Source organism: Mus caroli, chromosome 3, assembly GCF_900094665.2.
Source record: "Mus caroli chromosome 3, CAROLI_EIJ_v1.1, whole genome shotgun sequence".
Classification (NCBI taxonomy): Eukaryota; Metazoa; Chordata; class Mammalia; order Rodentia; family Muridae; genus Mus; species Mus caroli.
Window position 1 is genome coordinate 109,676,443 of NC_034572.1, and position 26,252 is coordinate 109,702,694.

At 40.6% G+C, this 26,252-nt stretch overlaps 1 protein-coding gene across 1 annotated transcript in view; it reads right to left on the minus strand.

Annotated features, from left to right (window-relative positions):
- Positions 1-26,252, minus strand: part of Slc30a7 (solute carrier family 30 member 7) — a 58,366-nt gene that overhangs the window by 21,532 nt on the left and 10,582 nt on the right. The window contains exons 3-8 of the mRNA XM_021157960.1: positions 23,658-23,771; positions 20,763-20,850; positions 20,049-20,175; positions 14,810-14,959; positions 11,804-11,854; positions 8,705-8,840 (exon numbers count right to left, since the gene is read on the minus strand). Coding sequence (XP_021013619.1) covers positions 8,705-8,840; positions 11,804-11,854; positions 14,810-14,959; positions 20,049-20,175; positions 20,763-20,850; positions 23,658-23,771 — 666 coding nt within the window. The remainder of the gene's footprint in view (positions 1-8,704; positions 8,841-11,803; positions 11,855-14,809; positions 14,960-20,048; positions 20,176-20,762; positions 20,851-23,657; positions 23,772-26,252) is intronic.

A 26,252-nucleotide genomic window follows, 5' to 3' on the forward strand; every position in this document is an offset into this window, starting at 1 on the left:
CTTTATCTGACAGATCCCGACAAAAAAAATGCATCACTCTTGAGGGAAGAGTGAGACTTCTGTTAAAGTAACAGTAAAACTCTACTTCTTGCAATGTTATTTATACACAGAGCTTTTGAAAGGTTTTAATACAGCTTCTAACGCAAAGACTCAACTCTCTCATCTCTGCAGGTCTTGGCTGGCTTCATTTAAACTGTACTGTCAGATTTGTTGTTATTTAGTAATCTTTGCCCTCTGGTTCTGAAAACTCACTCTACTTCTTAAAGCAATCTACAGTATGTCAATTCTTATTTTCCATCATTAGCCTTGGCTCAGAGCATGCTGGAAGTATATCCTGTGTCAACAATCCTTAAAAAGGCATTTAATCACATAATCATGAAACTTAAAAAGCAACAACAACAACAAAATCCACATTCATGGATGACAGAGCAGAGCCATAATTCAAGCCATCCAATCCCCAGTCTAGGTCTCCAGAAGCCAAAACACTACGGTGAACAAAGTACACCCGTGTCGGCTGAGGATGAGAGTACTGATGTACTGATGTGTCTATCTACTGACACCCTGCTACATCCAGCACCACTGTTTTAGAAAATGGGGATGATAAATTCAGAGGTGTAAGTAGTTAGGAACAGGGGGAGCTTCAAAAGTCTGGGCTTCCGAGACTCCTCAGGACTGACAGGAAACAGGAAGAAGGGGATCATAGATTAGGATACTATGATTAAAGGCGCATGAAGGCAACCAAGTGCTTTTCCCATAAAGAGCTAAAGTTTTATGCACAGGAACTATGATGGAAAACAACCACAGCCTGAAAACCAGGCAAGAGGCCGATAAAAGCATTTTGATCCTAAGCGATTTATTCTGGAAGCATCAGTAAGGTACTCATAGGTTTAAAAACTTTCTGAAATGTCTACTTAATAAAATCAGCAGATCAACACTTACCTTGTTATGTGAGTCAACTTTCCATACTATAACAAATATACTGAGCTACCAAACTATAAAGAGAAATGGTTTCTCGGGCTCAGTTGTCACAGGCAGTCATTGTTTTCAGGCCCACGGCAGGGCAGCACTTCATGACAGACTAGGAATGACAGTCCAGATCCACTCACTTCATAGAGCCAACGAGCAAACACAAGAGAAGGGGCCAGAGTCTCACTGCTTCCTTCGGGGACACACCCCGGTGACCTGAGGACCTTCACCAGGCTGTACCTGGTTCCACCATCTCCCAATTGTGCTCCAATCAAGACCAAGCCTTTACTACACGGGCCTTTCTCCAGATGACACTTCAGGTCCAGGGCACATACACTTTTATTTTCATGGTGTGTATGCATGTGTGCATGGGTGTGTAGGTGTGCAGCTCTATCCATGTGACATCTGACTTTAGGACAGAAGAAACAATATGATGTGTCTGTTGTTGAAAGGGAAACGGATTACTGAGACGCTCACATGGGAAGACTGCACCACACAGAACTCGTCTCTTTTCAGTCTGAATCATTTTACATTCATGGCCCAGTGCTTCCCTCAGCAGAGAACAAACACTTAAAGAGGAGGTACAGTGACTGACTCCGAACCTACAAACTGCCTGTGTCTCCAGGTACTAATCAGCTGTCTGAAAAAACCATTTCCCCAGGAAAACCTGCAAGAGGAGTGGGCTCCAGGTGGACTTGTGACATTCACACAGCGTTAACTTCTGACGGTAAGCAACGGCATCGAAGCCACCAAGGTTCTTTAAGGGAAACTTAGCGAGCGTCAAGTGAAAACAAACCTCACTCCCGTTCTGTGATCCTATGAACCAAAACCCCATCCGCCCTCCCTGGCTAGGAAACAGCCCTGTCCTCAATAGCTAACTCATACTTAACATTTACATACACTAACCATTGAGAGGTATTTATGATCCGTCTGTCTCTCTCCCTCCCGTGTGTGTGTGTGTGTGTGTGTGTGTGTGTGTGTGTGTGTGTGTGTAAGGGAAAATGGGTATGATTGGAGTTTGCTGAAGTAACCAATTCCTAAATATACTCATTATAGTTTATAGACAAAGGCAAAACCTGACTGAATTAGTGTTCTGTCCTCAGAGTGTAAAAGGTGATCCAGTAAAACCACTGCACGCTTGTTCCACGGTAGCGTTACGTCATAGACTCTGCTCTGTCAGCGTTCTCCAGTCAATGCTATTGGATTCTTTCAATATTTGTAGAGATTCTCTCTGCCTGCATCTCCTAACTCAGGTTCTTCATAGGAACCACTAAACACACACATGACCAGAGTGAGGGCCTCTTAGCTCCTCAAGAACAGCACAGGCCCAGCACTTTCTAGATGCACAGGTGAGAAGTGCTTAGTACCTGTAAATAGGTGCCTTGTGTGCTCTGCCTTTCCCCAGAAAGCTAGTTGGACAATGGTGTTAGATTGACCAGTCACTGTAACTCCGGGGTAACAGTGTCCAATTCGTTCAGTCTTACAAACTGAAAATTTATACAAACAGGAGATAAAATTCTGAGAGACTGTTTTCTTCTGCCTCACACGGCCAAAAGAATAGTAAACGTAGCCACTTGAAAGGCAAACCACAACGGAAATTGTTAGGGAACGCCTAAAAACATTTCTGAAAAAGATAAAATGCCTACAATCTCTTATATATATGACTATATGAAGATAGAGTAGTTTCCTATGTGTGATTTTTGGTCATTATAAAGCACAAATAATTGGAATCAATTATAGTTTGCCCAAGCTGGCGTCCTGGTCAAATCATGAACATATGAAGAGTGACGTGTCAGTCGTTTATAGAATGCCACTGCACACATATGAAGAGTGACGTGTCAGTCACTTTATAGAATGCCACCTGCAGAGCTTGTTTTCATCATGCATGGCCTTCTAGCTCTTACCTCTAATCACACCCGGTGCTTGTCATTGCTCAACCCTCTAAATCTGCCTTGAAAATGAGTATTTCCCTCAATATGATAAAAAAATAAATGTATTATTTAAAACTTCTTATACAAAACAGGAGGACATTCTTTTATGTACATCTACATGACTATGTTTTTGTTTTTCATAAGTACAAAACACAAGAAGGATGAGAACTGGAAAACTTCACAAACGGATAATAGTAATACAGAAGTCTAGCAGGCTTCAGAAGCTCCCTGTAACAACACACACGGCTGTGTCCTCCCGGGTCCTCCCACCGAGCGTACGGCTCCCTTTTATTCAAGTGGTGAACACAATCGCACTAAGTCAATGGGATCATTTAGAGTTTGCAGTGACACAACCAATTTCCTCCGCTTTCTACTTCCTTCCAATGCCAGCTTTCTCGTGGGAGGAGAAGGGGGTGACCCACTGTAAACTGCACCCGAGATCCATTTCCGGGAACTAATATTCTCTCTCTGCAGCTTCCACTCTGGCTCCTCACTGAGAAACAAAAGTCACCACAGTACAAACCAGTTTTGCCCAGAAATTCTCACTCCCCATTGCTTGAGCCAGAAAATGTTGGGAGAAAACCAACTGTGGGAAGTGACCTCCACTGTCAAAGGGGAAACTGAGTCTGTCTAGATGAGAAAGGACAGAGCAGGTTTCCACAACACACTTTACCTGGACAATATGGCACAGAGAACATGGAGAGATTGGAAAGAAAAATACTTTTTAGTTTTTCTTGCTGTATAACCCAGGCTGGTCTCAGAGTGGAAGTCTGCTTCCTCAGCCTCCCAGGGGCTGGGATCATGGTGCCTGTCACCATGCCCAGAATTCACAGGCTCAATAATATACTTGTGAGTGGAGTGGAACCCCATCTATGCCCCTACTGATGAGCATGGCGTTCCTTATAAAAGCACAGGTTTTACAGGAAAGGCAATACTGAGCTGGTACTTGAGATAAAGTTTAAGATTTCTCAGGTAGACTTATGGGAGACTGGGGCAGGGGGCTGGCTCCTCACTTATTCTTTCTACTTTTACCTCGCTGTTCACTCCACTGCACACACACCTCCCAACCGTTTGAGTACCAGAGGCACATTCTTGGTTACTGAAGAGCTGAGCACTTGGCCTTTTTTGACCTGCCACCTCTATCGCTTTCTCTCTTTACTCTTGGTTTAGGTAGCCATGTAGACCACCCATCCTTTAGTGGCTATACAATGCTCTTTTCTTCCACCTCGCTGATTATAACTTAGACCTTAGATGTCAATTTTAAGCATATCACATCTATTTTTATTTTATGTGTATGAGTGCCCTACCTGCATACCTGCATGTAAGCACCTGGGTGTGTGTGTGTGTGTGTTTGTGTGTGTGTTTGTGTGTGTGTGTGTGTACAGAGTATAATTTGTGCTGGTTAACAACTCCTAAGCAGGGAGCTCATCAGTTAATTTCCCTCTCTTATAATCCCTGCCTTACTCCCTGTCACAGTAGCACTCATAATTCTTTTTACCACTGTATAACATCTACCAAGCAGCTAAGCAAGACATGAGGAAACACACACCCATACTAGTTGTTTTTATACTAAACTCATGACCACAAACCTCAAAGTGGGTCCTGGGTGCTGCCCGGCAATCATGCTTTCCACTTTACAGTGAAAGGCTCTGAAGGGGGCCGACTGCGGCTCTGCCCCCTCCCCCAACTGTCTCTCGATGCTCTCTGACCAGGATTTCCTTCTCACCACCCTCCCCAGTGTCTGCTGTAAGTGACCAATCATCAGAGAGCATTTGCTGGGTTACTCATTCCTTCCTGTTGGAGAGCTTTCTTTGGAGGGCCTCGAGTGTGTTCTCGGCTCTCCTGTCTTGCTGCACCGTGCTGTGCATGTTCTATTATCTCCTCTGATACCCATGTGCTTTACTGACTCCCCAGTGGGGGTAAGGGATTGGCTATGTGATCAACCCAGGAGAGTAGGTACCACAGCGTTTGCTGAATGAATGACCTTCAGATACACTGTAATTATTTACTGTCTCAAAGAGGTAAGATTTTAATAGCTGCATCATACATTTCAATAACTAATTGTATTATAATCAGATTGCCTCCATTTCTTAATATGTTAAGTATACGGAAACTAAAGGTTTTTGGGAATTAAACAGTAGGTCATAAGAATAAAAAGGAGTTGTACTTATGATAACTGACTGAGGCTGCTCAATGTACTATACTAAAAAGGGAGCTGCTGCTAAGCCAGTTTCTGAAGGACAGAGCCACAGACTACGGGATACTTCCAAGGAGAAGGAAGGAGTTGCGTGGTGGCACTGCGTCAGCTGACCGCTAGACTGTGACTTTATCCAGCTCTGTGTTAACTGGGTGATGACAGCAATGCCGTATCTACACACCCACGGCCTACTGGGAACCTCCACATGAGTACATAACATAGCATCTCAGGCCAGCAGTGCGCAGAACACATCTGCTCATCTACAGTGCCTTCAAACGGGAGGGAAGCACCAGTCCTCTCACAGTGACAACTCCATCCATCCTGGGTGAGAGCTTTAGGCATTGCCATGGCTCCCATTCACTCGGCCCTGACCCACACATTCACAGCCATGAGCAAATCTCATTAGGTCTACCCCATTTTCTGGCTTTATTCAAGTCTCTCCATTGCTGGATTGGACCTAGCTACTATTGCCTCTCCCTTGGTCCATTATGGAATCTTCTAGATGGTTTACTTGTTTAAACTTGTACCTCTGCATTAAGATAGCTTCTTTCTTTTTATCTTTCTTTCTTTTATTTTACTCAATTAATTTATTTATTAGAGTCAGGGTCTCACTATGTAGCTCTGTGTAGCTTAGAACTTGCTATGTAAACCAAGTTGACCTCGAACTCACAGAGATCTGCTTGCTTCTGCCTCTTAAGTGCTGGGATTACAGGTTCCACCATGCCCAGTTAAAAACTATTTTTAAAAAATCAAATCAGGCTGGGCAGTGGTGGCACACGCCTTTAATCCCAGCACTTGGGAGACAGAGGCAGGTGGATTTCTGAGTTCAAGGCCAGCCTGGTCTACAGAGTGAGTTCCAGGATATCCAGTGCCACACAGAGAAACACTGTTTTGGGGAAAAAAAAAAAAAAAAAAACAACCAACAATAACAAAAAACAACAACAAAATCAAATCAGGAGGATGGAAAGATGGCTTTGTGGCCAAGAGCACTCATGGCTCAGTTCCCAGCATCCATCTGGTGGCTCACACTATCTTAAAATTCCAGTTCCAGGAGGTCCAACAAACTCTTTAGATCTCAACAAGGCACTAGGCATACATGCAGGTAAAACATGATGTGGCACTCAGGCATACATGCAGGTAAAACATGGTACACAAATATACATGCTGGTAAAACACTCACGTACATAAAATAAAATGAAGTTTAAAAATACGAATAAGGGTAGGAGGATGCAGACAAGTGGCAGTGCCTGCCAAGCACGCCCAGGCTTTGGCGTGGTCCCCAGCACCGCAAACAAAATATATAGACCAAGGGTCACTCTACGATGGTTTCCCACTGCACATGAAATTAAATCCAACCTCCAAGTCCTGTAATTTTCCCTGGTATATTTCTTCAATTTCACCCAAACCGCTCTTCTCTCCCCCCTGTGCCTCGGCCACGCTGGCCCCCTTTAGGGCAGCTGGGTTGTTTCTTTTTTTTGTTTCTAAACCAACTGGTCCCTAGGCTGGAAAGCTCTCAGTGACTAATAGTTAGGTCTGCAGACTTCCCTTATCATTCAATCTCAGCTGACAGCTCAGTGACCAGCATCAAGTCCTACCTTAGCTCTGCATAATATAAATAATCATATCAGAGGCAACATTCATTTATTGATTTGATTATCTCTCTCCTATGGTAAGATAAAATGAAAATAGTAGGGATCTTAGAGCCAAAAGAAGCTACCTGTGGAAGATGGTATATAAAGAATTTTTTAAAAATGTACTAGACATCGTGGCAAGATAAGTTCATTGTGTACGCATGAATTTATCTATTATTTATTTTTTGTTTGTATAAGAAATGAGTAAGAAGATAACAAGGAAAACAATTCAAGTTGGAAATAGAAAATATATAACTCTTTAGGGTGAAAAAGCCTAACCTAAGTTTTTCCACCTCAAATCTGAAGTGTGCCAGTTCCTTTGCCAGGAGAACCCTATGGTCACTTTATAATAGTAGGACACCAATTTGCCCCACAGAGCTCTAGAGAAACATAAGCAGACTCGGGACAGAGGGTTAAATGCTTTGGAAGGGGTCTTTGGTAGAAGGTGCTCCAGGGAAACTCCACACAGTGCGGAGGGCAAATCAGGAAATGTTCCCCGAAGGGTGATACTTCATAGGAAGGATGTGGACTTGGGGTACACACATCTAGAGAACTGAGGGGAAGGGTGCATCATTAAATGCAGGAAGAGTTGAGAGAGGAGACAAGAACAGGAATGCGGAGGGCTTATTGCCATAGTTAGGAAACTGAAAAGAAAAGACTCACTGAGGGAGGGGGATTAACAAAATTAAACAATATCAGGAAGTCTCATTAAGGATTATGAATTTTCTTCTGAGAGAAAGAGTGAGAAAAGGATAAGATAATTGCAGTATATCACATAATCCACATCAAAGAAATGTCACTGCAGCATGACAAGAGGGGACAAAGTGGTCATCACACCAAACAATGGCGGTGGTCAGAATTCTTGTAACAGTGAGTGGAGAAAGAGCAAGGGAAATACTACGATCATACTCTTAAAGAACCATTAGGAGATAATAACACTATAATATACAACACAACAGAGTGCAGCTCAAAACACCCACGGCAAGACAGGTAGTCGCAGAAGTGAGCAAGTCTGTCAGGAAGTGGTCACATCCAAGCTAATTCCCAGGAGTGTGGTAAGACCTCCAGATGAGGAAAAGGAATTCTGAGCTCTAGAAAGGCTTCCAAACACCACTTGGTTCCCTGTGCCAATACTTAAAGAATAATCTGCATGTTTAAAATGTATATCTATTTTTAGGGCAGAAACTGAAAAACAACCACCTCTAACTTTAGCACTGCAATTCCATGGCAATCTATTCCATCAATCCTCGTCAACACTGAGTTATGAAGTCTGCGGTCTTACTTCTCACCAGCGTTCATCTCCCTACAAAAGCTGCTGCTGCTGACAGTACAGATACAGAGAGATGATAATGCTCCAACTGAGACACACGATGCAAAATTTAAAATGATCAAGTGCAGCAAGATAAAGGAATATAATTCTAGTGTTTTAAAATAGAAACAAAGCCAACAATAAAGTGTGTTTTAGGACAAAGGATTCTAGATGATAATATTAACTACACAATGCACTGCAGCAAGTGGTCGTTGCAGATGGACCTCCCTACAGTCTTCATAGACCACCAGCTCCATGGCTGGTGAGCAAGTGAAAAGACCAATGAAATGGCAGAATTAAAGATGGGTCTGGCAGGGGCAACACTGATACCAGGGTTTGACATTGTCAGTTCTAGATATAAACTAAAATCATCTAGTTAATGACTTTACATTGCCAAGATTTTATTCTATAGATATAGTGTATGGTTTAAGATTTGAATTATGATCAACGACTTAAATGTCAAAAATCAAAAAGAAATGTTAAAACTCCAGGCAAGATATAAATGGGAAATGTACGAAAATTTGAAGATATAAGGAGAACTTGGATAGGACTTGTTTTAAAGAGCAAAGGGAACCCCACATGATAATCTGCACTGAAGGTGCCCAGCCATTGGTTCTGTTGTCGTCTCCCTCTCACTTAGTAACAGATAGTAGCAGTCTGGACCACTTACCTTACAACTATAAGAATGGCTATAAGAATCGAACAGATAGGATCTGCTATCATCAACCCAAAATTTTGCATCATGATGGCAGAGGCAATTACACCAATACTTCCAAGTGTATCAGCTAGAATGTGTAAAAATACACCTAGAAAGAAAGCATAGGAGAGATTAGAATACTGAAGTAGGAATATTTCTTAGGACTATATTTAAAATTTCTTACATATCAAGGAAAAAAATCAGGAGGAGTGCAGTAGTAACTGTGTAGCAGAATATTTATAAACTGACATAACTGTTTTCATACTGACCAGTTTAAACATCTAACTGGTAAATTATGCTCAATCTTAACAGAACAATGAAAGTGAAGGAGTAGAGAAAATTAGTTTTAAATGCTGTTTATGAACATTCACCCTTACTTTAAAAAAGGTTAAATAATTTGTTCTGGAAAGGAAAGAGCATCAGGTTAAAAAAAAAAAAAAAAAAAAAAAGATGAAGAAAGCAATTTAATTTTGAATACATGAACACATAGAGCCCTCTGCTGGTGATTTAAAATATTGCTTAAGGAATAAAATTTCATATGAACCCTAAGTCGACTTAACCTGACATTAATTATCCAAAACATGCCACTACCTAAATTTGTTATTATCCTCAAATACACCAAGCAAAAAAGCAGTTACCTGACTATGACAAGAAAATACATGTTGAACCTTTGAAATTAAGTACTAAGTAGGACATTGGTTAACTGCTTAAGAACTCACACTATTAAGATTCATAAGTGATATTGGCCTGGAAAACCATAAAAATCTCAAGAAAGAAATTATATACGCAACTCTTTTTGAAACTACCTAAGACAGTAACTCACTCAACATGTAGATATTTAATAAATAAAATTTATCACGCAGCAAAGCAATCTATAAACATAGGTACCAATAAAAACAAAAACAAAGAAAAGCTGTAAACCACCGGCCTTCAGCACAGCTGCTCTGCAGGGCACTGGTTAAGATGGCAGACATGTGACCAGCTTAGAAATTCATGTCACATTCCCTGAACGATCAAAGGTAAATGTGTGCCAATTAAAACTGAAGGAAACTTTGTAGCAGCTTAAAATTTGAGCACTACTGAGTGACAGTAAATCTTAATGTTTGCTGGGAAAAAACACTTCCCCTGCCACTGTGTGACTTAGAGCAGGGCGCAGCAAACAGCACTTGGGCCTTTCACCTCCTATTCCTTTTCACTCTGTGCAGACCACTCTGCAGAATCTTTACATCTGTGTGGATGTGTGTAAATGTATGTACATACCACAGCACATGTGCAGAGGGCACAGGACAACTTGTGGGCATTGGTTTACTCCTTCTACCACGTGGAGCCTGAAGACTGAACCCAGGCTGTCAGGCTTAGCTGCATGTGCCCTTATACAGGTACCTCACCAGCCCTGAGTTGTTCTATAACAAATGTTATTCATTTGGGCAGATAAAAATGAAATGTATATTCCCACTGGTAAATACTTGTAAATAACCAGCTTCTCTATTGTATTTTAAATACCAAAGGGGAAAAAAATATATATATATGTGTGTGTGTGTGTGTGTGTGTGTATCAAAAACACTTTGGTTTCAAAAACTAAAAAAATGAAAAAGATGGATATAAATCAATACAATTGAAATCCCTACATTACAAACTCCTAAATGTAATAACATAGTTTTAAGTTTTTGTATTCTCCAATTCGTGTTTTGGTAGGAACAGAAATAAAAATGAAAAAAAAAATGGTGAAAATAATCTGTTATTCATTTTTCTGATGCTGGAAAGTCCCTGCCTCCATGTAACCCTAACCAGAAAGTGGGTTTCATTAGCACACATCATTACTCTTTTATAGTAACTATTCATGAATAAAAATCACTAAGGAAATATATAAAGTCTGTTTAACTCACATAAAATCGAAACCCTCCAACATGTGTAATACACCAGTGGTCTAACGTATCTAAAACCTGGCTCACTAAGCTGAAGATGCGCCAACAACTGAAAGCCACATTAGCTGGAGGGGCTCATGTGTTGAGTGTCCGTAGAGCTCTTGGGTAGCAGAGCTTTTACATCAGGCAGTCACAGCTGCCCAGCAGCTTCCTCCAGGCCCTCTTGAGACCAACAAACTCATGTAGTTCAGAAATATGAATAAAAGGGTATATCGAGCTTTTCTTCCTGCCATTTATGATGATTTTTCATAACTAAATACAAATTATTATCAAAGCCAATCATAGCACTTCATACGGCTGCATCAAAAATGTACAAAGACGCTTTTAAAAGCAATGCCATATATTTTGAAAATGGAAAACTGGTGACAGAAGGCAGCCTAAGCCTTCAGTATAGTGATCTCTTCAGTAATGGAGAAACACAAGAAGCAAGAACTCAACCTAGAAGCAGTAGAACAAAACACATGCAGGAGAGGTTAGATCTGGAGCCACTGAGAAAACCAGACCAACGTCGGTTTTTAAAAACTAGGAGCAGGGAGGTAAGAACTTAAAAGCCTCGACAATACAGTCTAGGGGAAACTGTGAAAGACTGGGTCATAACCCAGAGGAAAGTACTAGAGTTCAGAGACAGAGAGTTTTCTCTAGCTGGTGTCACTTACGGAACACTAAGCTCCTGTTTAGGTATCAGTAATTGATGCTTTCACAGATGAGAAAGGTCTCACTGGATTTCATTCTTAGCTCTACAATTTAAGAACATATTGAACGTTACTCTTGGAAAAACTGTCCTAATCTAAGGAAGCAGACACGCTACCCTGAACTCACGACTGTAATAATCCAGGGAAGCAAACACGCTACCTTGGACTCACGATAGTCAAGCCAGTACTTACCTTTAGCCGGGGTTTTCAATTTCTTGTATTTTTAAAATTAAATCTGAGAAAACAGCCAAGTGGCAAAATATCGCTAATATACCTAACACAAAGTATAAGTGTGCATGTGTGAGTGAGTGTATGTGCACGCACACATTTATTAGGAAGGATAACACTTACAATACTGTTACCATCTACAGATATTTCCTTAAAAGAGAACTCTGGGCAACTTTAATATGAAGCCAGCTTCATGAAATTAAGAAAGCCACAACTGCTTGTCATACCTTGTAAAATCTGTCTGCTGGGTCCTGCCGTTGCTTTGAAGGATGGGCCATCTGTAGAGAATTGGTTAGATTATTTTAAAACATCTCTTCAATTCCTGATCCAAATGTTTGCAACTCAGAGTCCTTTTTGCTCAACTGTATGATGGAACTATGAGCACACAGTCCTATTAGACTTACACAATTATTTTTTAAATTTAATCAAGTAATTAAATATAGGTGAACTTAGTGAGGGCAATTTTGAAATGTAACAAGGATATAGAACATTCTAGAAATTATTGTACTAGAAATAAAACTCACAAGAAGTTAAAAATGTTGTGAAAAATCTACCAATATTGTACTAACGAAATACCTCCTAGTACTTTCATAACTGGAAACCTCACAGAGAATGAAATTACTACGTGGACTTTGATGAGGTCTGTGATCGGAAGCCGGGACTGACAGCAGGTCGCTGTGGAACTGCAGCTTTTAGAGACCACTTTCTACAGAGAAGACAGCCACTTCACTAAAATCCTGCCTTTTATGATGAAGGGACATCCTTAGTTTTGTGGGACAAGGACAGTAAGAGGTGTAAAGGGGAGTTGGTCTGAGCCTAGGGGACAAACAAGCTGTGTGCTGTAGACTGGAGACGTGAGGCTACCGGAGCTCAGATGACAAGTCTCAGATAGCAGGCATTAGCTACGAGACTTGGAATTATAGTGTAGACTTGGGTTTCCTTCTCACGTTGTTTCTGGTCAGTGTTTTTATCACAACAGAGAGCAAACTAGGATAATGTTCAATGGAATTGTGTACAAGTTTCACCCTAAAATACTATTTATAAGGAACCACTAGGAAACATATCACTAAGGAGGCAGAGACCAAACTGTATCCACCTGAAGTTATGTAATGAGTTCAGGCCAGACAGGAGCACATTCTGAGATCCTGTCTCAAAAGGCCAAATCAAGTACATGAATTAATTATTTAATTAATAAAAATATTATGTGCCAGAATCATATTCTTTGCTATTTGTAATAATACTTCAGAAATTATTTTATAAATTTGTGAGAGATAAGCAATATTTCAAAATTATTTTAGCATAATGTATGTGTGCAAAAATGTTGGAAAAAAAAAAAAAACAAGGTCTTTATACCTGCCAGTGTAACTGTTTCAATACATAGCATATCAGGTTAAAAGAGGTGGTGCAAACTGACTGATAGGAATATTACAGCAAATTAGAAAGCCTCTGCACAGCCAGGGAAGAAACAACAAAAAGAAATAGTAACCTCAGGCGTGTAGAGCCTACCTAAAAACTATACGTCTGAGTGCTAATACCTAAAATGTAGAAGGACTCAAAACAATGCAAAGGAAAATTTTTGTCAGACTGAAAAATGCTCTGTGGTTATACTAAAAGATATTTAATACTAGTACTAAGCAGGGAAATCAAGTCAAAATTTCAAGGAAAGTTTTAGGAAGACTTGGAGCTATTATATATATACATTATAATATATATATATATATATATAGTACTGGCAAGCATGTGGGAACAGGAAATCCTTATACACTATTGGTAGGAATGCAAACTGGCACAAGCACTACAAGAGCAGCCCCTATGGTTCCTCAACAATGACCACAGAGCTATCACATGAGCACCAGCATCAGCTCTGGGTACACAGCCAAAGGAGCTGAGACCCAGATCCCAGCATCCAGGTGCACTTCCACTCACTGCAGCATAACACGCCGTACTCAAGACACGGAAGCAACCTAAGAGTGCCTGATGGATGAACGAGGCCGCTCTCTCTTAAAGAAGGGCAGCTTAGGACGCCATGGGTAAATTTGGAAGGCGTGTGATGTGAGTACAACAGAATAAAGAGCAGACACCATCCACATGAGGAAGCTAACAGAGTCAAGCACATAGAAACAGAGAGGAGGCTGGCACTCTGCAGGTGCTGGAGGTTGGAGAAGTAACTGTCACAGGACATGGTTCAGTTACACTATTCATGCATGAGGCCTAGAGAGCTGTACAACACTGGAGCCATTACAGCTAACACGACTACACTTCAGGGTGTCAGGAGAGTAGATTGTACGCTGTGCTCTCATCTAAATGAATGAACACATAATAAAGACGAGGGAGGAAACATCTGTCAGGCAAATTAATCCTTGAGACCAGGCATAATCAATGAATGTGTAGAACATTTTCTTTTTTTCTTTTTGTTTTTTTCGAGACAAGGTTTCTCTGTATATCCCTGGCTGTCCTGGAACTCACTCTGTAGACCAGGCTGGCCTCGAACTCAGAAATACGACTGCCTCTGCCTCCCAAGTGCTGGGATTAAAGGCGTGCGCCACCACCACCCAGCTAGAGCATTTTCTTTACCAATCATGTTTTAATAAGGAATTTGGAACTTGGAAGATTGCAAAATTGGGCCAATCTTCAAGGCTCTTCTTGTTGTTTGTATATGCAAAGCTTTAATATTATGCCCAGTAAACATCTAAGTGAATAATTTATTTAAGGTGTGGTCAGATTATGTTACCTAAGCAGTTATATTGACCTATACTGGGAAAGTGTAAATAAATGATCTGAAATAAAATATGTTGATAAATACTTTATAACTTAGTATCTACTACTATTACAGAAAAATTTCTGAAGGAATATGTAAATATTAAGCCAAAAGCATAAACAGTTATAATAAAAATTGAAAAATCTCTACTGTTTTCATAAGGTATAATACAAAAGGCCTTGTCAGACTTAAAATAATTATAATTTTCATTTGCTAAGCTTCAACTGTTTCTCTTTCACACAATCAAAATCCTAGCATGTTCTGATTATACTCACTGAAGAAAGAAAAGAAAAAAGTAAATCCATTGTCTTACTTTCATGTTAAGTACGAAAAAAGAAACTCACCCTGGAAACCAGCTAGACAGTCTCAGTAGAGGCTGAGTGTGTGTCCTTTCAGCAGAGCACTCTAGCTAGGAAAGCTACCCAGTACACCTTGTAGGAGCCTAGCCCCCTGCAAGGGTTCCAGCCGCACTTACCGTGGGAATGCAGGTGCCCATGGCCATGAGCATGATCATGGTCATGGCTGTGCGCGGCTCCGTGCTTGGCTTCGTGACTATGGCAATGATCTTCGTGGCCATGGCTGTGATCTAGAGCACCATTAAAGAGGGAATGACTGTGGCCATGGCCTGGAAAAAAGAATATTTGAACAGAAGATATGTAAAAATACATAGCTGATCACAATAATACTAGTTAGAAGAATCGTGTCTCCAGTCTCAATGCAGCCAACACTTGCTTCTAATAAGTACTACCAATGCACTCAAACAATCCCGAGTTCCTACCATGGAGTGTAGGAATAAACTCTGAAAGCCAGAAAAGGCAAATCCAGCAGGATCTACACATCTGCATCCCTGATGGCCTTCCAGGAGGCCCCAAAGAGCTCAGCAATCACCCATCTACTATGTCACATAGATACTGAAAAAACGAACAATAAAGCAACCATATCAGCATTCTGGCAATCGGCCAGAGCCACAGAACACAGGAAGGCCATCATCTGAAGCAGCTACTAGGCTTTGTTAAGGGAACACAGTCTCACCCCACAGCCCAGGAGCCAAACACCTCAAAGCTACCAAGCTGCAGATAATGGAGAGATCAGGTTGCTTTCAGTGCGCTGCTGAAGCACCAGCTTCTGGTTAGCCAGTATTTTGCTCAGCAGTGCAGTTCACTGGCACAGTCTCCAGTCTCCTGAACTGAGAGCTCCACTGAGCTCCAGGCACCAAGACAGCAGTGAGACATCCCAGCAGTGAATAAGCTGCCACTGTGAGTTCTAGGAACTTCAGGGAAACCCCAGAGAGACAGAGTCCACGGGGAAGTGTGAAAAGCAGAAGCACACTCCTAAGAACCTAAAAGGGTGTGCACAGGCTGAGTACACGCCTAAGAGAGACCTGAAAAACAAGAAACTGCCATCCGTCTTCCACTGACCTAGCAAGCAGGAAATCAAAGTTAGGGCGGCCTCATAAACCAGGAGGTAGAGTCGGAAGATGTACATTCTCACAAAGATCCCTTTGCCAAAAGAGGGAGATTTCCAAGCAAGTCACTTAAGGAACTTGACTAAACTCTGAGTGACTACTATGTGTGCCCATTAGTAAGACAGGATAAAACCAAAATTAGAATGCTTAAGTAAAAACTATGAGACAACTCAACAGCCACATGCTACAAGAAGCACGATTTGTCAACTGGTCCAGGAACAACTGAAAGGAGAAGTAACAAGGACAAAATACCAGAACCAACTAACTTTAAAGGGGTGATACAATCTGATTCCAGAGTTCTTAAAATAGGTGACCTAAAGTGTCCATCTCTCATCCAGGAACTGGCAGCTGACTGCAGATATTTCTGAAAAGGCCCAGAGATGCACTTAGTAGGCACTTTTTGACTAGCTCTTATAAACACATTTAATAAGCAAAAAGAAAGTGGGTCTAAAGACTCACGATAGTTAACTCACAAACAGTAACAACATAGATATCATAAGATCAAATGTAATAGCCGACAATTAAGCACTCAGCGGTCTGAAGCAGCAGTCAAAAGTCTAGCATGGGCTATAAAGCAAGGTCTTGTCTCAAAACCACAAAAATATATATGGAAGGGTTACAGAGAGGAGAAGGGGGGGGGGGCGAAATTAACTACCAACGATTCTGGAATTAAAGCAAAATAAAGTAGGCATTCCTAGGACTTAGTAAGAGTTCTGAGCTGTAGAATGTAAGGCCAGTGTGCAGACAAGTAAATAGAGATCACACTCTCAAAAGCGGAAGGCAAAGGAAATGAAGAAAATGAGTCAGAGTCTCCAGAAAGCAATAAAGAGACAAGAGAAACAAGAGCCAGTGGCTAAAAATTACCACAGTTTAATGACTATTAGAGTCAAGAAATCCATCAAAGTCCAAATAGAATGTGAAGTCATATCAGATATCACAGTTGATAAAAGCCAAACATGAGACAATCTTGAAGGTCAGCTTTTCTTGCTTCATAGCTAACTGCAGTTCATATCCAACTGCAGTTCAGATACAAACAGAAATTCCAGATTCACAGAGCAGCTCTCAGGGAGACCAGACCAAGGCGGGTCCTTTCCTTGTTCCTATCGCAGTTAATACCACTGTGTTGCACTGAGAGAAGACCCAGGTGGATCTTCTATAGGTCAGCAAAAGCCCAAAAACCGAGGATCTCAACATGCATTCCAGGTTGACCCAGAACTAACAATCCTCCTGCCTCAGCCTCCCACTCCCTAGAATTATAGGTAGGGACTCCTATTGTTTAGACATGATGTCAAGTTGACTCAGGGTCTTAGCTGAACTTCCACATCACACACAAGCATGTGCTCACATATGCAGGAGGGGGAGGAGGAAGAGGAGGAGGAGGGGGAGGAGAAGGAGGAGGAAGAGGAAGAAGAGGAGGAAGAAGAGCAAGCAAGCAAGGGGAACAGCCAAGCTGATATGCAAATAGAATGTTGGATGTTCCTCCACATGCCAAATAACACCTTTGTCAACATATGTACCATAACATGCATACACACACACACACACACACACACACACAGATACAAATTAAATAAATAATTTTAAAATGAAACAAACAGAAGAAATTCTAGAGGCCAAAAGGTAGTGGTGGGGTTCAGAAATCAAAAATTCTATAATTTACAGAACTCTCTTTAAAATACAGGAGAAGTTGAGGCAATCCAGATAAACAAAAGCCTGCTCACTCAAAACAGTAAAGGGCTTTGGGCATAAATCAAAGGACACTAAAGAGTAGTTTAAACCTACACTAAGAAAACTAGAAACCAGAAAGATAAATAAAAAAGCACAGAAAAGACAGTGACACAAGCCAGTTAGTGTGAAACTATATTGATGGGTTACAAACAGGCATCTCAATTATCATGAAGGAAGAGGAAGAGGAAAAATGTACAGTGGGCGGAGCTGTTGGATATTACTGAGTTAACTTACTAAATCTGAACCAGATGCTGTTACCGCCAGGACATTTTCTTAAGAAAATGACTGAAAAATGCTTATTCCTCCTGAGGGAGCAGTATCTCAAAGCCACTCATGAGGAAGAATAATATGTAAACAGATGGAAGAACAAACTAGGTAGCAAGAAACCATCAAACCAAGATGAAAGTATTAAAATGGAGGACTTGGTATCCACGGCCCTGGAAAGGGAGATCCTTGAAACAGCTCCGAAGCTCTCACCTTTCTCTCTCTCTAGGCCTCCTTCTCTCTCTTTCTCCTTTTCCCCCTCTCTCCACGCAGCCATGGCCGGTCTCTCTTTCTACCTTCTCTCCTTTCTTCCTGCCTTTCTATAATAAAGCTCTAAAGCCATAAAAAAAAATTCCCTGAAACAAAGGGGAAAATATACATACACACAAGAAAGAAAGAAAGAAAGAAAGAAAGAAAGAAAGAAAGAAAGAAAGAAAGAAAGAAAGAAAGAGAAAGGAAAGGAAGAGAAGAGAAGAGAAGAGAAGAGAGGAAAAGAAAAGAAAGAGAAAAAAAGAGAGAAAAGAAAAGAAAGAAAAAAAGCAAGGCAAAAATTGGATTATATTGTACTTTTATTTCTGTTGCTGTGACAAAATACCCTGAAGAAAGTAGCAAGTGACAGTGATTCTGGACAGAAGGGGTTGTTTCAGCTTGCACTGCTAAGTGTCAGTCAAGACTGGAACTTCAAAGAGCTATTCACATCACATCCTCAGGTGAACGAGCGCATTTGCTTGCAGCTAAGCTCAGTCTCAGGACCCCTTCTAAGTAATGGCACCATCAGGTCAGTTACCTAAACTGAGACACCCTTCCCCGGCCTGGCATGTCCACCTAATGTACACAACCCTTCCTTGAAACTGTCTTCCAGGAGATTGTGTCTCGGACAATTAATGCTAACCTTCACAGACTAATCCCTATAGGGATTAATTTGTATAAAAACTTAACTACAAGCATCAACACATAAAACAAAGGAAAGTAGCCCTACTAAGTAACACTGTAACTTATAAATGGAGTGGGATAAACACAGTAAAGAAGCAGTTAGTGTTTAGGAACACACCAACAGATCCTTTGACTTCACTACTAAGCAGAGCCATGAGAAACTAGAAGCCGCCTGTATCAAATGTGAGCAAAAGCACCTTAACCTGTAATATCAAAGGCTGATGGGGATTGGGGAGAAAATTAATACTTATATCTATTTCTGGAACTGAATTGAATGAGTCATTTTGGAAGGCAAATTGAAAACTAAAAACATGTGTCCACTAAAAGTGTATGTATGTTTTATGAATTCTACTTATACATTAACACAGTGAATTAAAAGAACAACTGTAGAGATGCAACTAGTGTAGATATGAACTGTGCAACATGGCAGCTTCATATGCTGTCTGATTTTAGGGGGTTTTGTTTGTTTGTTTTAGCTTTTATTTTTGTTTGTGATTGAGACGGTTTCTCTCTATGCACCCTAGATAGACTGGAATTCACTATGCAGAACAGGTAAGCCTTAAGCTAGCATTAATCCTCCTGCCTCTGTCTCCCAAGTGCTGGGATTGTAGACATCCTTACTTCATACTACGGAGTTTTCTGCGGCCATTGACAATGTGAGTTCATTAGGATAAAATGATTTCATAAATTAATAAAAAAATTAATAAAAAAAATGCAAGGTAGACCAACATCTAACAGTGGAAGGATCTTGGAAACACATTATATAGTAATTACAAATACACACTTTAATTTAATAACTAGATTTGTGGGTTTTGACGCCTGTCTTTTAAAATGAATGAACTATTACATAAGGCAGAAGTCTAGAGAGATCCTTACAAACATGTTGACAAGCACAAAAGTTCTGAGAAGCACGGGGATGGAGGGCTATGGGGAAGTACAAGGGATGGCTCAACAAGATATTTCTGAGACCTAGACATCATACTTTTGTAACTTTAAAACTATTAATTTTCTGGAGTATTTAATGACAGCAACATGCAAGATAGATAGACAGACAGACAGACAGACAGACAGACAGACAGATAGATAAAAGAAGAGATGGTAACTGGCAAGGATATCTGTCTGAAGACCTGAACTCTCCCAAGTTGTCCTCTGACATTCCTGCATGCATGTGTGGTCACGGTCTCACACACACACAGACATAGACACAGACACACACACAGACACAGACACACACACACACACACACACACACACACATACACACAGACATACATACACACTAAATGTTAAAAAATGAAAAAACAAATAGTTCTAACCATCATACCAGAGCCATGAGAATGTCCGTGACCTCCATGATTGAAAACAAATATTCCTACTAGGTTTACCACAAATCCAAGAATTGAAACAAGCAGCAGTCTCTCGTGGTGCACATCTGGAGGAGCCAATGCTCTCTAGAAAACACACAATATAAGGATCAACAATGATATAATTCTAGATTGAGCAACTGGTAGCAATATGATGCAGTGTTAAAACTGTAGTCGTTTTCAGAAGTAAGTGAGACAGCTGAAAGGACTCTTCACGTAGTGCAGAACACGGAAATACCACTCTTTCTACACAAAGGTAGACAGTGGGGAGGATACTGGGTACCAAACCTGTTCCCCTTGCTCTAAGTTCACTAATCTTCACATTTTCCTTCCATTTTTACAAAATGTATACCAAGTATTAAAAGTTCACTAGCAAAACTCTCAGGTTCTAGATATTTTAAGGAACAATTCCTAATGGCTCTCGTCACCCAGACTGCACCCCTCCTTCTCACTGGCAACACTTTATTCACGGCGTCTACAGCTCTACCATTCCCGTGCTTCCTATCTCAAGATAGTTCATAGAATGTAAAAATTTCAACTACTTTATAAGTCCTTCTGTAAACACAAGACAAACCTCAACACATGACAGTTGGAAAGATCTCTATTACTATTACATCTTTAAAACATTTTCATTGAAAAGTCATTTCCTGACTCTTAACGACTATCTACTATACCTCGACTCCTTCTGAGAAAATAAAGAAAGCAGTGAAGATCAAAAACAGCCCATTGACAAAGCCAGCCAGGACTTCTGCTCTAACATACCTAAAGAAAAGCAAGGTAAACAGTGAGTTAGACTTAAAATCCAAATAAATATATATACATTTCAGAGATTATTCACCATACTACATAATTTTAAGTGCCAACAAAGTCTTTTTATTTATAGAATACATTTATATAACAATATAAACCATATAAGAAAATTAATTTACTATGAATGATAGTTAATAGCAAATGTCACAAAACACAGACTTCCAGAAAGCAAAAGGCCTCCTGATAGTAAGTGGGCATAGAAAGGCCTGTCATAGAAATGTAAATTTCAAGTCACCACTGCAAGCAGACGAAAAGAAAGGGCCCAAAGAAAGTAAGAGAAGGTGTCCAGGAAATCTGTTTTAGATAAACTTATTTCTCCATTTCTGAAAATGCATGCTTTACTTCATATCTTACAGCTCTGAAGTCTTCAGGAAATGGAGCTCTGATCTCACGCAAGACTAAAGCGTCCCTGCATCACGGCAGAGGCAACTTGAGATTTTTGTTTATCGTTTTCTAAGACTAACATATTCAGCCTACACTTTCACTTATCTATGTTTAGAATTACCTCTATCTCCACATCGTTCTCTGAAACCATGTTTAAATGCCCGTCCTTTCTGCCTGGGACCAAATGTTCTCTGCTTCCTACTTAGGTGAAGCACTGGGGACAGATCTCACTGTTCTATATCACATGTTACAGACATGGAAACAACTTTAACTTTATATTTTTACATATCTAAGTGTTAGTCACTGTATGCTCACATCAGCTAGTCCCTCATCGATACTACAAAGCATCAAAACTCCTCTTTCAGATACTGGGTGGTGGCATTCATCTGCAACTCCTGCAGAGGCTGGGCCAGGAGGATTGGAGGGTCTAGGCCAAGTTAGACTATGTAAAGAGCCTTATCTTTAATTTAAAAAAAAAAATTAAGGTTTTTTGAGACAGGGTTTCTCAGTGTAGCCCTGGCTGTCCTGGGACTTGCTCTGTAGACCAGGCTGGCCTCTGCCTCCCGAGTGCTGGGATCACAGGCGTGCACCACCACCACAGGCCTTTGCTGGTTCTCTATATCAACTTCTAAATGTAATGGTCTCCGTAAAAACATTTTCTTTTCTGACAGAAGACTGCGGTATGTAGAGACCCTCTCAGGCTGCCCTGGAACTCACTAAGGAACACAGCTGGGCTTGAAATGACCTCCAAGTTCTGGAAGTACAACCATATGCAAGCAACCATGCCAGGCTGAACAAACTTGTCAGGGGCCCGCTATCTAGTTATGTCTGAGTTCATCCTATCAAGTTGATGTAACACAATAGGAATTTTGCATTCCACTTTGAACAAATACAAGTAAATTAGATTCAAGTATTACTCATCAAAGCATGTCTTTTTTTGGAGAAAAGTTTACTAAATTCAAATAATATACAGTCAGTTTTCTATAATTTAAACTAAAAGAGATTTATCTAATAAATCAGTAGGACTATTGATCAAACCAAAGAGCATTTTTATTCTCTCCCTCTAGTCCCATATCTAATGCTTGACAGAAAGCAGCTTATCCTTAGCTCACTAAATTTCAAGATCAAAGGCAAGAGATTTTTTAGGCATCTTTTGGTTGCTAATTTCTAGGTTGGTAGACGTTTCATGCATTCTCATAAAGTGCTGGATTGGCTTTAGTGTATTACTGTACCTGATAGGAGGTTTTAAATGAAGAAGAAAAACTAGACCCAGGATCACAAATGATTATGTTTGCCTGAACAGAGTCAGCCTTAAGAGTTAAAATGTGGAATTTACGAAAGTGGATTGCCTAAGCAAGCATGTCTCATGTGTGAATTCTCCAGCCAAGGCGACATGAGGGGCCAAGGATACCCAGATTGAAGAGGGGTGGGGAAGGGAAAGGAGAGAGGGAGGAGAAACAAGCATGAGGATATGGTACATAAGCAGATGTGACAGACAGACAGGCAGGCAGGCAGACAGACAGGCAGGCAGGCAGGCAAGAGGTGAAGAGCAGATGTGAGGAAGCCCTGAGGAAAGAGATGAAGCAGAGAGGAACAGGGAAGGAATTAACATTATGACAAAGGTGGAGACAGATATTAGTTCTCATCTCTGATAAACAGAATTGTACCAAGAAATGGTCTATGAACTCAAACAGGAAAATCAAGAAGTCTAAATCAATAATGAAAAACCCATTGCTTCCCCAGTCAGTGGGGCAGGAAGCCAATTCTGCTCTAATCTGGATCATCAAAGGCCCTTACATAGTAATGGGCTGAGTGTATAAATCAGAGATAAAATCAGCATATATAAGAACAAAGCTAAAAAGACAAATAAAACCATGTTATCAAACAATTTTAAATAAATAACAGCAAAGTATCTCTTTAGTAAAAGAATAGAAAAAAAGATAGGTTTTATATGATTTTCTTTGTCAGGAAAAAAAAAAGGTTATGAGAAAATCCTTATATAGCAACAGTATATCCCCTTAACTCTTTTGGTAAAACTAAGGGTTTATTGACCAAATGAAAGGTTCTGTATACGAAAAAAATACAGTATAGAGTCTGATCATATCTTTTTAAAAAACTATTTCTTTTACTTTTGAAATTATAATGTAATTCTTCATCGCCCCTTTACCTTTCCCTCCTCCACATACTTTTATAGCAAATCAAACCCAGGAAGTTAAAAGGTAACCGCACGGGAGGTGCATAGGAAGGACTATAAAAAGCCTGAGGCCAGTCTCAGACCACACAAGTAAATCCAACTTGTAAAATTTCATGGCTTTAAGAGCTGTATATTTTTCACTGCATCTTAATAGTTCAAGAAAAGTATTTTAAAGTCTTACCCATAAGAGAAAGCGTCATTATCTCTCCACTTTGAAATAACAGAAGCTGCCAATCCGGCCAATATGGCAGTACTATCAAAAAACATGTGGAAGGAGTCGGAGATCAAGCCTAGGCTGGAAAAGAACAGATATAATGGTGCATTACAGCACAAAGCAAACAGTACACCTTTCTCCCTAGGAACTAAGTCATCTGGAATTTCCTTCTAAGGCAGTATTGAAACATGACACACAGAAAGATCCTGCTAACGAAAAGCCCGGGGCTGCAGAGAATGAGAGACAGCCGCGCTGCTGCATCTCACAGGAACCGCTCGCTGTCCTGGACAAAGGTCAACACTGCCAGGGCTGGGGGAGGCCCTCATCCTGGGGCAAAGAAGTCTGCTATCATTAGTTGTAAAGATTTGTTTTACTTTATGTGTATGACTACCTATATGTATGTACGTGTACCCCATGTATGCCTGATGCCCATGGAGGCCAGAAGAGAGTGTTGGATCCCTAGATACAGAGTTACAGACAGTTGTGAACTGCCATGTGGATGCTGGGAACTGAACCTGGGTCTCTGCAAGAGCAGCCAGCAACACTAAGTCGTCTCTTCAGCCCCACATCTGTTAGTAACTGTCCACTCTCGGCTCTCACCCTTTGATGCCCTCTGTGCTATGATACAACTAGAAAACCCTTTTACCAGCTGTCAGAACCACGAGCTTAACAAACGTCTATCTTTTTCCTTAAGACTTATTTACTTATTAGGTATACACCTGCATGCGTGCCTGCATGACTGAAGAGGGCACCAGATCTCACTGTAGATGGTTATGGTTACGTGGTTGCTGGCAACTGAACTCAGGATCTCTGGAAGAGCAACCAGTGATGGCTCTTAACCTCTGAGCCATCTCTCCAGCACCAAACCTCTATTCTTTATTTAAAAAGAAATAAAGATAGAGAGAAAGAACGAACTTACGAACGAACTCTGACGCTCACTGAACCTGAATTGCCTGACTCTAAAGCTACAGTAGAACTCACACCATGTCTTTGGCAAGCTTGGGATACAGCAATAGGAATCTACCAAGACCACAGAGAGACCTGGCTATGATACAGGCACAGACTTGCTGAAAGCTGAGAACAGATCAAGTACTGTGATCAATTATATGATTAGAGGCTGGAGAGATATGATCAAGTATCAGTACTCTAATACTCTAAATGTTACACCAAGTCTGTAGGAGCCACAAGAAAACTGAACTGTCACTTAGTAAAATCCATCAGCAAAAACAAATCCTCAGACTCAAACCTAGTTCAAATCCCTCCTACAGTTAATAGTCAGGAGGGTAAACAGGTGGACGGTTTCTGTACAGAGCAACTATAAACCTCAGGCTTTATTTTCAATACAATACTCAATATGTAATAGTAATCACTGTTTATAACATAAAACAAGCATTATGGGAAGTACTTGAAAGGATAAGAGAGAAGACGAAGAGTACTATCAAAAACTCAGTCAAGAATCAGAACCAGAAATGGCCCAAATGTTAGAACTGTCAGAGAGCTTTAAAATAAATAAGATTACAGACTGGAGAGACTGCTCAGCAGTTAAAAACCATCAGATTAAGTTCTTAGCACCCACAGTGGCTCACAACTACCTGTAATTCCAGTTCCAGGGGATCCAACACCCTCTTCTGGCCTCTGTGTGCATTGGTGCAAAAAGCACAAATACAAATACAAAAATAATGAATGTGTTAAATATGGTATGGAGCTGTAGAGCATTCAAGAACAAAGGGAGAATTTCCATAGACAGAAACTTTACATGAAAAAAATCAGATGATGTACCTGGAAATTACCCAAAATTTCTGAAAAAAAGTGAATCATAATCCAGGATAGTTAGTGAATATCATGGGGGGAGGGGAAGACCTACACACTTTACACACAACACCAAAGAAAAAGGGAAAAGAAGAAAAGTTGACAGAAAGTAAAAAATGTAAGTCATAGATTATTCTTACTGGAAATGATCCAAGTCAGAACATAATATGGCAGTATGTTCAAAGACACAAGAAAGAAGTTTGGCTTACTTCTGCTATCTTTAAGGACAACTGAGATTTTTTTTATATGGGAAAAATTACCAAAATCAAATGTTCATTCCTTGACAAGGTCAAGGAAATTGGCAACATTCTTGTCAACTGATCCATGAAAAAGATTCAAGCCCCAGGAGTGGGTGAGCCTGTAACTCCAGATCACAGAAGAGGAGGAAGGGTAGAGGCCAGCTGGGCTACACAGTGAGTCTTTATCAAAAACCAATGACTACAGAAAGTACCCAAGGAGCTGAAGGGGTCTGCAACCCTACAGGAGGAACAACAATATGAACTAACCAGTACCCCCAGAGCTCGTGTCTCTAGCTGCATATGTAGCAGAAGATGGCCTACTCGGCCATCATTGGGAGGAGAGGCCCTTGGTCTTGCTAAGATTATATGCCCCAGTACAGGGGAATGCCAGGGCCAGGAAGCGGGAATGGCTGGGTTGGGGAGCAGGAGGGGAGGAAGGTATAGGGGACTTTCCGGATAGCATTTGAAATGTAAATGAAGAAAATATCTAATAAAAAAAATAAAATAAAAAATA